The sequence below is a fragment of the Artemia franciscana genome, chromosome 20 (genome assembly GCF_032884065.1).
Source record: "Artemia franciscana chromosome 20, ASM3288406v1, whole genome shotgun sequence".
In the NCBI taxonomy this organism is placed as follows: Eukaryota; Metazoa; Arthropoda; class Branchiopoda; order Anostraca; family Artemiidae; genus Artemia; species Artemia franciscana.
This window is the reverse complement of record NC_088882.1, coordinates 17,122,089-17,140,114: the sequence shown is the minus strand read 5'-3', so window position 1 is coordinate 17,140,114 and position 18,026 is coordinate 17,122,089. Positions and strand designations below refer to the sequence as shown.

The window sequence follows — 18,026 nt, the reverse complement described above, 5'->3', positions numbered from 1 at the left end:
AAACTAAAAAAAAACTAAGAGAAAAAACTAAAAAAAAAAATTAAAAATTAAAAAAATTAAAAAAAGAAAAAACCTAAAAAGAAAAAACGTAAAAAAATAAAAAAGATAAAAAACTAAAAAAAAACTAAAAAAGCTAAAAACTAAAAAAAGAAAAAACTAAAAAAAAAACTGGGAATTGCACAAATATTTCAATATATTTTGACAATAGATTAAAGTAATTCGAAAACCTTAAAACAGATACCCCAAATTTGAGGTTTAATTTAAATTGTTGGAGCTTTAGCATGCTTGGCACGTAAAGATTTTTCCAAGTGTCAATGTTAGAATGAACATTGAGAAATTGAAGAAAACAAATCAATAAAAAGAAGAAACTAAAAAAAGAAAAAACTAAAAAAGAAAAAAAACTAAAGAAGAAACTGTATCTATATATATAAAAATCTATCTTCTATATATATAAAAATAAGTTGTCTGTCCGTTACGCCAGATTATATCTTAAATATATATAAAAATGAAACTAAACTGAAAAGCAAACTGAAACTAAAAATGTAGAAACTGGTAATTGCATAAATATTTCTATATATTTTGACAATAGATTAAAGTAATTCGAAAACCTTATAACAGATATTTATAATCGGAACAAAAAGACATTTATGATACGATAATGCATTGTGTCGATAACAACGTTGGAGAAATTTTCTTTTTGGATGCGCCAGGAGGTACTGGTAAAACGTTTGTGATAAAACTGATTCTGGCATCAATTCGATCTAAAAATGATATAGCGTTGGCAATTGCGTCGTCCGGAATAGCCGCAACATTGCTGCCTGGTGGAAGAACTGCTCATTCCGCTTTGAAATTGCCTCTGAACTTGCATTCTACAGAAACTCCCACGTGCAATATTTCCAAATCATCTGGGATGGGTAAAGTATTGCAGCAATGCAAACTTATTATTTGGGATGAGTGCACAATGGCACACAAAAAATCGCTCGAGGCTCTGGATCAATGCTTGAAAGATTTGCGAGGGAAGTCGAAACCCTTTGGCAGCACCTTAATATTGCTTGCGGGAGATTTCAGGCAAACATTACCTATAATACCTAGATCAACTCCTGCAGACGAAATGAATGCTTGCCTGAAAAATTCTAATTTATGGGCACACGTAAAAACATTAAAATTAACTACAAATATGCGTGTCCGATTGCAAAACGATGACTCTGGTCAAACTTTTTCAGATCAATTGCTGGCAATGGGAAACGGAAAGCTCCCAGTAGACTCAATTTCAGGACGTATACAACTACCTGCTGATTTCTGTAATTTAGTGACGTCCAAAAATGAATTGATTGAAAAAGTATTTCCGAATATTCTAAAAAATTATAAAAATAATAAATGGCTAAGTGAAAGAGCGATTCTCGCACCCAAAAATATAGACGTCCACGAAATCAACAATATTGTTTTGACCAAGATTCAAGACCAGGCAGTCCTTTACAAGTCAGTCGACACAGTTTTAGAACCAAATGAAGCGGTTAATTATCCATCTGAATTTTTAAATTCCATAGATCTTTCAGGGTTTCCACCACACGTGCTACAACTAAAAATAGGCGTACCAATAATACTTTTAAGAAATATAAACCCACCAAAGCTTTGCAATGGCACTCGACTTGCCGTAAAAAAAACAATGGAAAACCTAATAGAGGCCACAATCCTGACAGGGCCTTTTGAGGGTGAGGCTGTTCTTATTCCTCGCATTCCCATGATTCCAACAGATCTGCCTTTTCAATTTAAAAGATTGCAATTCCCAATTCGATTAGCATTTGCAATCACCATTAACAAAGCTCAAGGTCAATCATTAGAAAAATGTGGTATTGATCTTAATACTGATTGTTTTTCCCATGGACAATTGTACGTTGCATGTTCGAGGGTCGGTAAACCTGACAATCTATTTATATGCAGCAAGAATTGGACAGCGAAGAATGTTGTATATTCGCAAGTTTTACGCAGTTAATTTGTATTTCGGAACCAAATGAAGCGGTTAATTATCCATCTGAATTTTTAAATTCCATAGATCCTTCAGGGTGTCCACCACACCTGCTACAACTAAAAATAGGCGTACCAATAATACTTTTAAGAAATATCAACCCACCAAAGCTTTGCAATGGCACGCGACTTGCCGTAAAAAAAAAACAATGGAAAACCTAATAGATGCCACAATCTTGACAGGGCCTTATGAGGGTGAGGCTGTTCTTATTCCTCGCATTCCCATGATTCCAACGGATCTGCTTTTTCAATTTAAAAGATTGCAATTCCCAATTCGATTAGCATTTGCAACCACCATCAACAAAGCTCAAGGGCAATCACTAGAAAAATGCGGTATAGATCTTAATACAGATTGCTTTACCAATGTACAATTGTATGTTGCATCTTTGAGGGTCGGTAAACCTGACAATCTATTTATACGCACAGACAATGGGACAGCGAAGACTGTTGTATATTCACAAGTTTTACGTAGTTAATTTGTATTGTGTCTATCTATCTATCTATCTATATAAAAACGAGTTGTGTGTATGCATGTTTGTTTGTTTGTAAAAAGAGCGTTTGCATATGACGTCATTATTAGTACATACGGCTTTGTATATGGACAGACAATGGGAAAGCCAAGAATGTTGTATATTCGCAATTTTTACGTAGTTTGAAACACATATATAAATCTATCTATATTCACAGGTGGGACACAGGGACACAACTACAATGGCGCGTAACTAATATGGCGCGTAACTAATATGGCGCGTAACGACTTACGCGCGCGGGGGGGCTTGGGGGGGCGCGAAGCGCCCCACCAACTAGGTGTTGGGGTGGCGCGAAGCGCCACCCCAACAGCTAGTATATATATATATATATATATATATATATATATATATATATATATATATATATATATATATATATATATATATATATATATATATATATATATATATATATATATATATATATATATATATATATATTTATAGTTTCTTTCTTAGTTTTTTCTTTTTTAGTTTTTTCTTTTCTTAGTTTTTTCTCTTTTAGTTTTCTTTTTTTAGTTTCTTCTTTTTATCAATTTGTTTTCTTTTTTATTTTTTTCTGTTTTTCAGTTCCTTCTTTTTTTTCCTTTTTAGTTTTGTAGCTTTTTTAGCTTTTTTCTTTTTAGTTCTTTACCTTTTTTATTTTTTTTATTTTTTCTTAGTTTTTTTTTCTTTTTATGTTTTTTCTTTTTTTTAGTTTTTTTCTTTTTTATTTTTTTATTTTATTTTTTTTTTGGTTTTTCTCTTTTTTTACTTTTTCTTTTTTTAGTTTTTCTTTTTTCTCTTTTTAGTTTTTTTTTAGTTTTTTTGCTTTTTTAGTTTTTTTTGTTTTTTTCTTTTTCGTTTTTTTTAGTTTTTTACCTTTTTTCTTTTTTAGTTCTCATTTTCTTCTTTATTTTTCAGACGTCATATGCAAACCCTCAAATATACAAAAAAACAAACATGCTTTAATTAGTTTTGTAGCTTTTTTAGTGTTTTAGCTTTTTTACTTTTTAGTTCTTTATCTTTTTTATTTTTTTAGTTTTTTTAGTTTTTTTTAGGTTTTTCTTTTTTTATTTTTTTTTATTTTTAGGCTTTTCTTTTCTTTTAGTTTTTTCCTTTATTTAGTTTTTTTATTTTTTTTTCTTTTTTTTAGTCTTTAGCTTTTATGGTTTTTTTAGTTTTTTTTTCTTTTTAGTTTTTTTGCTGTTTTTACCCTTTTTTTTAGGTTTTTTAGTTTTTAGTTTTTTATCTTTTTTTAGTTTTTTTTTTAGTTTTTTAGTTTTTTTAGTTTTTTTAGTAGTTTATACCTGTTTTTTTTGTTTTTTTTCTTTTTTAGTTTTTTTTCTTCTTTTGTATTAATGCTAAAGCCAGGGTTCGAACCTGGAACCTCTCGGACTTAGAACCTGGATCATAACGCTTTACCAACTCAGCTACTTCGGCTTGAATACATTTACCTTTTTTAGTTTTTTTATTTTTATTTTTATTTTTTTTTTTAGTTTTCTTTTTCTCCTTTATTTGTCAGTTTTTTTCCTTTTTTTTTAGTTTTTTTTTCTTTTTCAGTTTTTAGTTTTTTTAGTTTTTTTATTAGTTTTTATTTTTTTTCTTTTTAGTTTTTTTGTAGTTTTTACCTTTTTTTAGTTTTTTTCTTTTTTAGTTTTTAGTTTTTTACCCTTTTTTAGTTTTTTTAGTTTCTTAGTTTTTTTAGTATTTTCTTTTTAGTTTCTTTTTGTAGTGTATCTTTTTTAGTTTTTTTTCTTCTTTTGTATTAATGCTAAAGCCAAGGTTCGAACCTGGAACCTCTCGGACCTAGAACCTGGAACATAACGCTTTACCAACTGAGCTACTGTATTTGTATTTGTATCGGATTAACGAAGCTTCTTGACTACTAAAGTCCCTGCGTCGGCCCTGTAGTGCAATCCTGCAGCATGGTTCGATCTCTGGGTCCCGTATTACCACGCTAAGGTCAAACCCACTGCGCCAACACAGGTAGTTATATAACTGAGCTACTTCGGCTTGAATACATTCGTTTTTGAATTGGTATGTGATGAAATAATTCAGACGTCATATGCGGACAGTGACGTCACTCGACAGACACACAGACAAGCAACTTATTTATATATATATATATATATATATATATATATATATATATATATATATATATATATATATATATATATATATATATATATAACTTATTATAATATATATATAACTTAATATATAACTTATTTTACTATATATATAACTTACTTATAACTTATATATATATAACTTTTTACTAAATATACAACTTATTTTAATATATAACTTATTATATATATATATATATATATATATATATATATATATATCTATATATATAAAAATAAGTTGTCTGTCTGTGGATGTGTGGATGGATGTGTGGATGGATGTGTCAGGTGACGTCACCTGAAAAAACTGGATTAGGTGACGTCAAAACTGAAAAAACTAAAAAAAGGCAAAAACTACAAAAAAAACTAAAAACTAATAAAAAAAATAAAAAAGCTAAAAAACTAAAAAAACTATAAAGGTAAAAACCAATAAAAAACTAAAAAAAAAACTGAAAAAACTAAAAAAAGGCAAAAACTACAAAAAAAAACTAAAAACTAATAAAAAAAGTAAAAAAGCTAAAAAACTAAAAAAACTAAAAAAACTAAAAAAAGGTAAAAAACTAAAAAAAATAAAAAATAAAAAAAAACTAAAAAAAAGGAAAAAACTGAAAAATAAGCTAAAATAAAGGTAAAAACCAATAAAAAACTAAAAAAAAAAAGGAAAAAACTAATAAATGACGACACTCAAAGAGAAAGCGACCAGGACAAAAAACTAAAAAAAAAGGCAAAAACTACAAAAAAACTAAAAACTAATAAAAAAAATAAAAAAGCTAAAAAACTAAAAAAACTAAAAAAAGGTAAAAAACTAAAAAAACTAAAAACTAAAAAAAAACTAAAAAAGGTAAAAACTAAAAGAACTAAAAAAGAAAAAAATAAATGACGACACTCAAAGAGAAAGCGACCAGGACAAAAGGAATGTTCGATTAGCAATCAACAAAGCACCGGGACACAGGGAGTATAAATGACGACCAGGACACAAGTAAAAAAAAAAATTAACAAAACTAAAAAGAAGGTAAAAACTACAAAAAAACTAAAAAGAAAAAAAAACTAAAAACTAATAAAAAAACTAAAAAATCTAAAAATCTAAATAAACTAAAAAAGAAAAAAAAAGGAAAAAAATAAAGGAGAAAAACAAAAAGGAGAAAAACAAAACTAAAAAACGAATGTATATACAGACCGGGACACCGGGATACAAATGATGACCGGGACCCGGGACACAGGGAATATAAATGACGACCGGGACACAGGGACACAACTACAACGGGGACACCGGGGGAAACAGGGGGATAACCTGACAATCTATTTATATGCAAAGACAATGGGACAGCAAAGAATGTTGTATATTCGCAAGTTTTACGTAGTTAAAACCATATATATATATATATATATATCTATATTCACAGGTGGGACATAGGGACACAACTACAATGGCGCGTAACTATTATGGCGCGTAACGACTTACGCGCGCGGGGGGGCTTGGGGGGGGCGCGAAGCGCCCCCACCAACTAGGTGTTGGGGTGGCGCGAAGCGCCACCCCAACAGCTAGTATATATATATATATATATATATATATATATATATATATATATATATTTATAGTTTCTTTCTTAGTTTTTTCTTTTTTAGTTTTTTCTTTTCTTAGTTTTTTCTCTTTTAGTTTTCTTTTTTTAGTTTCTTCTTTTTATCAATTAGTTTTCTTTTTTATTTTTTTCTGTTTTTCAGTTCCTTCTTTTTTTTTCCTTTTTAGTTTTGTAGCTTTTTTAGCTTTTTTCTGTTTAGTTCTTTACCTTTTTTATTTTTTTTATTTTTTCTTAGTTTTTTTTCTTTTTATGTTTTTTCTTTTTTTTTAGTTTTTTTCTTTTTTATTTTTTTATTTTATTTTTTTTGGTTTTTCTCTTTTTTTACTTTTTCTTTTTTTAGTTTTTCTTTTTTCTCTTTTTAGTTTTTTTTAGTTTTTTTCTTTTTCGTTTTTTTAGTTTTTTACCTTTTTTCTTTTTTAGTTCTCATTTTCTTCTTTATTTTTCAGACGTCATATGCAAACCCTCAAATATACAAAAAAACAAACATGCTTTAATTAGTTTTGTAGCTTTTTTAGTGTTTTAGCTTTTTTACTTTTTAGTTCTTTATCTTTTTTATTTTTTTAGTTTTTTTAGTTTTTTTTATGTTTTTCTTTTTTTATTTTTTTTTATTTTTTTTTTTATTTTTAGGCTTTTCTTTTCTTTTAGTTTTTTCCTTTATTTAGTTTTTTATTTTTTTTTCTTTTTTTTAGTCTTTAGCTTTTATGGTTTTTTTAGTTTTTTTTTTCTTTTTAGTTTTTCTTTAGTTTTCTCCCTTTTTCATTTTTTTCTCTTATTAGTTTTCTTTTTCTTCTTTATTTTTCAGACGTCATATGCGGACAAACAAAGACACATATGCGGACAAACAACTTATTTTTGTATACATACTAGTTGTTGGGGTTTTGCGCCACCCCAACACCTAGTTGGTGGGGGCGCTTCGCGCCCCACCCCTAAGCCCCCCCCCCTCCCGCGCGTAAGTCGTTACGTGCCATATTAGTTACGCGCCATTGTAGTTGTGTCCCTGTGTCCCACCTGTGAATATAGATAGATAGATATATGTTTTTAACTACGCAAAACTTGCGAATATACAACATTCTTCGATTTCCCATTGTCTGTGCATATAAATAGATTGTCAGGTTTACCGACTCTTGAAAATGCAACATAAAATTGTCCATGGGAAAAACAATCCGTATTCAGATCTATACCTCATTATTCTAATGATTGCCCTTTAGCTTTGTTGATGGTGATTGCTAATCGAACATTCCCTGTGTCCCCGTCGTCATTTATATATCCCCCTGTGCCCCCGGCGTCCCCGTTGTAGTTGTGTCCCTGTGTCCCGGTCGTCATTTATATTGCCAGTATCCCGGTCGTCATTTGTGTCCCAGTGTCCCAGTCTGTAATTTCTCTTTGAGCGTCCCGGTCGTCATTTATATTCCCTGTGTCCCGGTGTCCCGGTCGTCATTTGTGTCCCGGTGTCCCGGTCGTCATTTGTGTCCCGGTGGCCCGGTCTGTAATTTCGTCAGTCGACAAACATGACGTCAGTCGACAAACAACTTCATGAAGAATGGAGCAGTTTTCGAGGCAACATAAAATTCAGAGTGGGCTCATTTGATAGTAAATTGGCAGTTATAGTGCCCTTTTAAACTTCCTGCTTCTTCAGTACGACCTTGTATCCGTGTAAGCTTGGTTAGATGGTATACTGCCTTCCACCATGTCTCAAATATAGATAAATTAATATAATGATTGTATTGCACCCAGTTTTGGAACTTTGGGACTAGTGATACAATTATAAGGCTTGGAACAAGGGGGAAAATACTGATACCCACCAGTGAAGTGGAAAAACAAAAAGGTACAATCATCTCTTAGGCTCTGGGTCATCTCTTATCGGGGATTTGTAGCACGATAACTAACAACTTTTTGGTCCTCTCTAATTTTAATTTGAGTGGGACGAAGAACGGAGCCCTAGTGTGTGGGACTATCCCAGGTGCTACAAGGGTTTGGATCAACAGTCCTCTTTATTTCAAACAATGAAAACACATACATATCAGAATAAAAAAAAATTGCCAAATGGCATCGTTTAAACTTACTCTTGGTAAAAGGTACAAAGTGTCGCGGGAATAACTGAACCCCAGAGAAATGGGGCACAAATTTCAGGCTAATATATAGTAAATTCTTTTAGGTTCTACCAAATGGGACACTTATAGAGGGAATAAATATCAATACCAACGAAGGTTAACAAAGGACTGAGCTACGGGGTAAGGGTTTAAGAGGAATAGGTAGTGACTGGTAATACTAAAGAGTATATCCTAGGGAATAATATTTTAAAAAATTCATGCCTCGATAGGGTAGTCACTACTGGCCCAACAGTTGTGGTTGAGGTTGAGGAAGCTCATTGGATCGACTTCAAACTTCTTCTCAGGCTTTTCAAATCCATCCTGACCTTCAATGCCACACAAATATTGCAAACTCGTTGTAATCTATCCAATTATATCTTGTAATTATTTCTGTTTTCTGCTTAGATGATGGAGATATCCACCTGACCCCTTAACCTCTTTTCTCATCTCGAAGTTTAGAGCTAGCAAACGTAGTTTGCCTACAATACTACTGTCCACCATTGCAGATTGAACTATAGAATTATTTATCTTTTTGACATTTCTTTTTATCTCCTTCTTTTTCTCAATTTCTCAGTCAAGCAAAAGAAATAATCATCAGACGAGAATTGAGCTCTAGAATCTGCTATTTTACGCTAAGTTTTCAAATTTTAGTTTGGTTTTGCACCTGCTTTCTCTGTTTTAATTCTTTTTGTCTTTGTTGGAAAAAGAAATAAATCATCATTAAATGGGAACTGACAGCCCCACCATAAATTTTTTACTTCGACTCTACTTTCTTAGACTGTCCAAAGAAAAGCACGCACTCCAAATTTGTTTTCCATCTTGTCTGCTACACTCACCGGCTGTTTTTGGTGCTTGATTATTTAGTCTGATGATGACACCACTGGATATTAGCCCTACCATTTTTAAGAAACCATATTTATAAAAACATTATATATATTTTTAATTATATATTAATATTAATTATATAAATAATATTATAATTAATATTAGCTATTATAATAAATATTTATAATAAAATTATAATTATTATTATTTATAATAAAATTATAAATATAATTTATAATAAATATAATTATAATATATAATTATATATAGCTAATATTTATTAATGTATTTATTAATTGTAGCTAATTGTAGCTAATATTGTATTTATTAATTGTATTTCATTAATTGTATTTATTAATTGTAGCTAATATTTATTAATGTATTAATATTTATTAATGTAGCTAATATATAATTTATAATAAAATTATTTATTATTTATAATAAAAGTATAAAATATTAAAAAATATTGGATCACCTAATAGAAACCATATTTATAAAAAAAAAAGTAATTTAGAACTCCTTTAAATAGAGTTTTAAATCTATTTAAATCTGTTTTTTCTATTTGCAGAAATATGACAGTTATTGCAGGTCTGCAAAAGAAATATTTCCTTTTATATGTAGCTTACAATGTACAGCCTCAATAAGACAAAAGAAAGCATAGCACAGTTGTGCAATATCTGTAAATATTTGTCTAACCCAGCTAGGAATTACAGTGAAATATGTTGTGTAATAATGTTGCTTGTGTAATAAAAATGTTTGCATTGAAAGCAGATAAGCGTTACTGACAACAGTTTCAACAGCTTATAGTTGTAATATTTATTTTACTGTACCTTTGTTCACAAAATAATACAAGATTGTACAAAAAAAAGGTTGATTAGAAAAACGATAATGTTTTCCATTATGTAAATACCAGTACGATAAGGAGTAAAAATATCGAAGAGCTATTTATCTAATTAGTTGAATAACACTTTCTCCTGTTTCCCAACAAGCAGTATAAGGAACTACTATGTACACTTAGTGTATATCTCAAGGGTTTCTGGTTCTCTAGGCAATAGTACCCCAAACCCTTTCCTCCCAAGAAATCCTCCACTAAAGTAAAAAGTATATATGAAATTCGATTATATTCTACGTTTAGTATTTGTTTATAGACAATAAGACTACTTTAACAGTTGTTTACACCTTCCAAAAAATAGCAGAGTCTGTTTTTTCCTGAGTTGCTATTTGACAAAGGTGACACCCAAACATTTAAGGTCGACTTTTGGTGCTATATCCTGCTAAATGCATATTGGCGCCAACTCATCCAATTTTTTGGGTCAAAGATGACCTGAGGCAAGTTTACTGGAGCTTTAGCTTTGAGAAGCTTCTACCAGTGTAACATTACACTGGTAATGTTATGAGAACGCACAAAGCAAAACGTAAATGAGGTAATTTTTTTTTTCAAGGCAGATTCTATAATGACCAATCAAGGCTATCTTTCGGGACTGAAAACAAAAGAATTTTTGGACATACAGATTAAATGTGAAGCCTGTGTATTTTGTGTAGACGGTGCATCTGTTAAGGGGCAAACACACAACCTAGCAGATAATTTTGTTCTTAATTTTATAGATTTGAAGTTAATTGCTCGATAGTTGAAAGTCGATTGGCTACCGCAGAATTTCTATCTGATAGCATATAGCCCTCTTCTGGCCCTCTCATTTATTTCTAAAAAGAAGCAGTAAAAATCTCTGTGGTTGGTCAAACGAGCCATCTACCAAACTCCTGCTAACGTTGATTTTTTAACCCAAATAATAACCCAAACGTTGATTAAAAAAAATAATACTAACTATGCATATGTGACTATTCTTCCTGGGAAAATACGGTATATTTTATCTTTGTTTATATTATATTAAAAGCATTGCTCTATGTTTTTTAGAAATTTTATTTGTATGGTTTATTATTATCAATATTACCTTCCCTTTTACGGGTGCTCTCCTATTTTTCTATGATTACACATCTTCTTCCGTCCCTAAATTTTGACAGGTAGATTTTTAATTCATGATTTTCTTATATTATGTATTAGGATTAAAATGAAATTCCTTTAATGCAAATATTGTCGTAAAAAGTAGTTTTTCTACATTTTTAGTTTCTATAGCCTAAGATATTTCTTTATTATAAAAAGTTTTTTGTACTAACTTTTTGTGAAAAATTATTGTTACTGGTTTATTTTAGTTAATGCAAAAAATGTCGTTATTTTTTTCTAAATATTTATTTTGAAATATTGTTGGAAAAAATATTGTTTACACAAATGGATGTCTTTTACAAAATGCACTCTCTCATATCCATTTGAGTAGCTTTTTTTCCACGACTTGTCATAATGTCAAGACAGACATGTAAGCATACAATTTGCTCTTTTACTTAGATAAGGAATACCTGGGGTTTGGTGGTACCAAAAAAATTTCAGTCGGTGTTGTGATTGGTTGGTATTTGCCTGTTTGACACGTTTAGTATCATAAATTATGTCAGCAATCAATGTGGACGTTAAGAAGCTCAAACTCTAGTAAATACCAAACCGTTTAGCAGATTAGAAAACTCCAATTCTTTTAAAAGATAAAAACATGCTGTTAAGCTAAAAAGTAGCAAAACCTTTCTTTATGTGCTAAATTTCGCAAGATTATGTTAGCAAACTACAATTCACCAGAAAGCGTTATAAATTAGCTATGAAAAACAATGAACGAAAAAAAAATGTTTCAAAAATTTCTTGAAAGGGTACACACGATGTGACCACGATATACAACTATATACAAGAAAGAGAGAGAGAGAGAGAGGCTCTAAAGATATGTTTGCTTCCAGACCCATCATGTTCCTGTTGGTCCAAAAAAAAATTCGGTGGAGCCTTGTGAACTTCTCCAAAATTTCGTTTTTTGAAGTACAACACGGATGTAAATTTTTGCACACCATGTTTAAACTTTCTAAATTTAATACGTCCTGTGTATTTTGGCTTTCAAGGGAAAATAGATGGATACTGCCCTCCTCTGTTGGGAATCTTTAAGTTTCGTGTTTGTAATAGCTTTGTAATTTATCATGTTTGTAAGAAAGTAAAAATAATTTTTTTATATTCGTGCCTATTTTTTCCAAGAGAATTAAATAACATTTCTAGCCAATAACATGGACAATAATTTCTAGGAAGTTCCGTCGACCGGCCTAGAACTTTGGGCTAAACTGGAAGGTCGGTCACACAGATCAAACATCCAAGGTCGTATAAGACTAAAATTATGGCTCTCTACGCGAGAAGATTTCGGTATGCCTGAAGAGGATACATTAATAGAAATAAAACAGCAAGAACAGCTTTATGCCATATTCATCGATTACGAACTGGCTAAGTTCCAGGTAAGATTTGCTTACACTAATTCATTGATTGGCCACTTAGCTCTTAAAATACAGAAAGTATTTTGCGCACTGTTAAATGTCCTAACAAATACAAATACAAACTAATTTAACTAACACAAACATAACAAATTGATAGAAAGCGTAGCACTTGTATGAAATACCTTCTATTCCTCAAGTTATTCATTTCACGCATTGCAGAACCGCTTTTTTGTTAGTTTCTTTCAGCTTAGCGTGGGACAAGACAAAGAGAAGTGATAGAAATGGAAAATACATAATTTGGGCTATATATTTGTACATTGGGTGGGGGGAAGGGGGGGGGGCTGCAAAAATATTTGGACAGTGTGAAATTAGAAAACAATTCTTACTGCCTGATTTACAGAATAATTGTACCTCTACTAACCCCTTCTCCTCTCTATTAAACATAAAGCTTTTTCACTAATATTCCTAGCTGCAGTTTTAAAGATCAGCAACTTCAAAAATTGTTTTTCTAAATTTTTTCCAACCATCTTCCATATTGTCAAATTTGAAACTATCAAGTTTAGTATTCAATTCTTCTTGGAAATTTTCTCTAAAATTATGATCCTGGAGTCTAACAACATCATAACTTCCTGGGAGATAGCTACTCTTCCAAAATTTCAGCTTTAAATTAAACCTACACACTACTAGATGGTGATCTTTACTTTTAACATCAATAAAAGCACTCCTATTTACCATAGTTTCTTGTATTAATCCTGCCAGTCTTAGGTTTACTATAACATAATCAATAAGGTTTGCTATCTTACCATCATGTGAGTACCAAGTCAACTTATGGGCCATTTTATGGCCAAACACCATATTGGTTATAACTAGGTTGTTTTACCTACCAAATTGCAAAAGTCTATAGCCATTACTTTTTTCTTTTCCAACGTCGAATTTACCTAGGATAGGGTACCATCTATCCCTATTTCTATAGACCTGCGCGTTGAAATCTCCTAGTGAAAATACCATATTTCTCCCTGGGACCTTATCTATTGGCTCCTGTTACTGCAAGTAAAATTCGTTTGAGTCACTAATATTTCCGTCAGTCGGTTCAACAGGGGCATATACTACTATAACAGATACCCTGAACTTCTTACCCATAAAATGAGCAATTAGTATTCTATTATTAATACCTTCCCAGCCTAAACAAGACTTATCAGCTTCCTTATTAATAATGAGCCCTACTCCCTGTGTATGTACCTCATCCTTTCTGCCTGAGTAAACAAATTCTATATCACCCAATTTCATGCTGATATGAGTTTCTTAAACTCCTAATAAGACCAGTTGGAATCGTCTGAATTGGTCAGTCAAAATGTCAATACGATAGTCGTTTTTTAAAGTCGTAACATTTCAAGTTCCAAGCTTCATGTCCTTTCAATTACTGAAATTATTTTGCCCTCGGGAAAAGGAATGATCTTGGATACCACTGAAGGACCGGGATCAACATATCTTCTTAAGTCTATGCCTAAGCGCGTAAGCTGGCTTAGAACCGGACAGCAATATCACTTTTAGGGTCCTTGTAGGGCAATTAAATTTTTAACTGGTAGTGTGGTCTCAACGCTACCGAAGGGTAACTCTTGACTATTCTATTCTCTTTAAGTCTTATATGCACTCCTTTAGAGGATAAAATCAAGAGTGTATCAATGAGACTGCTATCCTGTCACCGCCAACCCAGTTCCGTGACAATGCTTATACGCTCCTTCAGAATAGTGAACATGAGCGGAAGTATAGTTTGAGGGTGAGTCCTATTATTATATCTTCCCCCAGCATTGATTTAGATAATTTAGTGAGGGATCTTTGCCTTGACAGTAAATTTGTGGAGAATATCTTAGTGCATATGCCAACAAGTGATCGAGAGGGCACTGGAAGAGCAGCCATCCGCTTCTCAAAGTAATATAGGGAAGCAAGAGCGAAACGGTGCCGGCTCATCCCCTATTTTGCCTGATTTCTTTTTAGCGGACACCGCTTTGCACAATATTAGTGTTTTTTAGAGCTAAGTTTGAAGACACCTTCAGTACTTTTACGAGTTTTAGCATCCATATGGATCCAGTACACGTGGCACAATCCTATGTCAGCAATATTCCGGCACTTCTTGAAAAACACGTTTGGAAGGTGGGAGGGAGAGGTAGTGTGGATGTATACATCGCAACTAAAAATATTTTTTACGACAAGAAGGGTCATGTGTACTCACATTGCCTACAAACAGAGATACTTACACGTCGCAAAGATTTACATAATTTTGAGGTTGTTTTTTCCGAGTGGGTGGGTATTATTTTTAGATTGGGTGTAAACTTATAATGAAAAAGGGAGGAGGACAGTTGATTTACTTATAACAAGAGCTAAGAGCTCATATGGCACTTGTGACAAGGCCGGAAGAGCCAAGAGCCAACAGCTCATATGGTATGAACTCTAGCAAAATTCTAAGAATCAGTAGATTGATTTAAAAGGAAAATCAGAGGCTTAATGCCGGTCGGGATTTAAAATAAGAGCTCTGAGTTGTGATGTCCTTCTAAATATCAAAATTCATTAAGATCCAATCACCTACCCGTAAGCTATACATAACTCATTTTTCTATTTTTTCCTCTCCCTTCAGCCCCAGATGGTTGAATTGGGGAAAACGGCTTTATCAAGTCAATTTATGCAGCCCCCTGGCACACCTACCAATTTTCATGGTCCTAGCACGTCCAGAAGCACAAAACTCGCCTGGGGTGTCTTTATCTTACTGATCCGCGATTGGGCCTTAATGGAACTTGCTATAAAGAAAAATCTTATGTCTCAGAGGCTCTATTTTCGACTAGAATCGGATCCGGGGACATGGGGTTGGAAGGGGAACAGAAATCTTGGAAAGCAGACATCTCGGGAAAGGCTTAGAGTGGAGAGATCAGGATGAAACTTGATGAGAAGAATAAGCACAAGCTCTAGATGCGTGATTGTCATAACTGGAACGGATCCGTTCTCTTTTGAGGAGCTGGGGGGTGTTAATTTGGAAAAATTAGAAAAATTGAGGTATTTTTAACTTAAGAACGGGTGACCGGATCTTAATGAAATTTGATATTTAGAAGGAACTCATGTCTTAGAGCTCTCATTTCAAATCCTGACCAGTTCTGTTGACACTGGGGAGAGACGGAGGGGGAAACCGGAAATCTTAGAAAACGCTTAGAGTGGAGGAATCAGGAGGAAACTTGATGGTAGAATAAGCTAATGTTGTAGATGTGTGATTGAGGTAACCGTACTGGATTCACTCTCATTGGAGGAGTTAGGGGATGGAGTTCAGTTTTTTGGCGAGTTTTGTGCTTCTGGACGTGCTAGGACCATGAAAATTGGTAGGCGTGTCAGGCAGCTGCACAATTTGACTTGATAAAGTCGTTTTCCCAGATTCGACCATCTGGGGGGCTAAAGGGAGAGGAAAAATTAGAAAAATGAGGTATTTGTAACTTACGGGTGGGTGATTGGATCTTAATGAATTTTGATATTTAGAAGGACATCGTAATCCAGAGCTCTTATTTTAAATCCCGACCGGCATTAAGCCTCTGATTTTCCTTTTAAATTAATCTATTGATTCTTAGAATATTTCTAGAGTTCATACCATATGAGCTCTTGGCTCTTCTGGCCTTGTCACAAGTGCCATATGAGGTCTTAGCTCTTGTTATAAGTAAATCATCTGTCCTCCTCCCATTTTCATTATAAGTGCACACCCAATCTAAAAATAATACCCACCCACTCGGAAAAAACAACCTCAAAATTATGCAAATCTGGGCGACGTGTAAGTATCTCTGTTTGTAGGCAATGTGAGTACACATCACCCTTTTTTTCGTAAAAAATATTTTTAGTTGCGATGTATACTTCCATACTACCTCTCCCTCCCACCTTCCAAACTTATTTCTCAAGAAGTGCCGGAATATTGCTGACATAGGATTTTGCCACGTGTATTGGATCCATATGGATGCTAAAACTCGTAAAAGTACTGAAGGCGTCTTCAAACTTAGCTCAAAAACACTAATATTGTGCAAAGCGGTATCCGCTAAAAAGAAAAAGGCAAAACAGGGGATGAGCCGGCACCGTTTCGCTCTTGCTTCCCTTTATTACTTTGAGAAGCGGATGCCTGCTCTTCCAGTGCCCTCTCGATCACTTGTTGGCATATGCACTAAGATATTCTCAACAAATTTACTGTCAGGGCAAAGATCCCTCACTAAATTATCTAAATCAATGCTGGGGGAAGATATAATAATAGGGCTCACCCTCAAACTATACTTCCGCTCATGTTCACTATTCTGAAGGAGCGTATAAGCATTGTCACGGAACTGGGTTGGCGGTGACAGGATAGCAGTCTCATTGATACACTCTTGATTCTATCCTCTAAAGGAGTGTATATAAGACTGAAAGAGAATAGAATAGTCAAGAGTTACCCTTCGGTAGCGTTGAGACCACACTACCAGTTAAAAATTTAATTTCTCTACAAGGACCCTAAAAGTGATACTCTGGATGTATTGAGACCTTACTACCAGTTAAGAATTTAATGGCCATACATAGTTCTCGAAAGTGACCCTTCGAATTCATAGTCCCCCACACTCAGTTATAAATTTAACGACCAAAAATTACCACGGAACTTGTCCCATTTTACGTTTCAGGTATTTTAATGTTTTAAAGAGTCTTTAATAAAACTTACCGAGGGGTTTGGAGTCCATTGCTGCTTGTTCTTCTTCCTCGGAGACATTGACCAGCAGATTCTTGATCTAAGCTGGGAGATCACCATTGTCGGCCCGGAAAAAGAATAAATAATTTTTATTCCCTTTGAAGTATTTATGATTTTAAACAGCGAAAAGAATTAAAATCTATGGCCCACTAAAATCCTTCAGAACTATCGCGACAAAGGGTGTTATTATACTCAAAAGAATAGCATTCTAAGGCTGCTCAAAGCCTTCAGTACTAACGCGCCAGTAGACCGTTATTATATTGAAAGGGAATCTAAATCTGATTGCCAGCAAATGCCCTATTCGAAACTTTTTCAACACTAGAATGTATTATTTTTAGAAGCATAAGACCTTAATTATTAGCTTGAAAATTGTCGTGTATTTTTAGTTATTTCTCTGGGTTCATTCCTAAAAACTATAGTGAGGGTATCTGATATTTTCATTATTAATCAATTGAAAAAAAAAATCTATTGGGCAACGCACTCGAATCAGTTATAAATTTAATGACCAAAAATTACCACGGAAGTTGTCCCACCTTTTGGCGTGAGTACGACTAACCTCGCTCTGGTCTCGTTTCCACCTTATTTCGAACATTTAAAAAAGTTTACAATCAAGTAGATGACAATTTAAAGTTTGCCAAGCCGAGGAGGCTTTTGTGAAAGGTCTTTGTTGGCCTAATGATATGTGGAAATCCTTCAAGCAGAAAAATAAGCATTGGCAGTCAAATAATCTGCCGGAAGATAAGTGGGATGAACATTAAAAAACTATTTTGAGTCAAATAACGTAG

The 18,026-nt window shown here is 32.9% G+C and overlaps 1 protein-coding gene across 1 annotated transcript in view; it reads left to right on the top strand.

Moving 5' to 3' along the window:
• Positions 1 to 18,026, top strand: part of LOC136039818 (BAI1-associated protein 3-like) — a gene marked incomplete in the record, with an annotated part of 299,965 nt that overhangs the window by 132,229 nt on the left and 149,710 nt on the right. Inside the window, 1 exon segment of the mRNA XM_065723725.1 lies at positions 12,327 to 12,530. Within this exon segment, the coding sequence (XP_065579797.1) occupies positions 12,327 to 12,530 (204 nt within the window).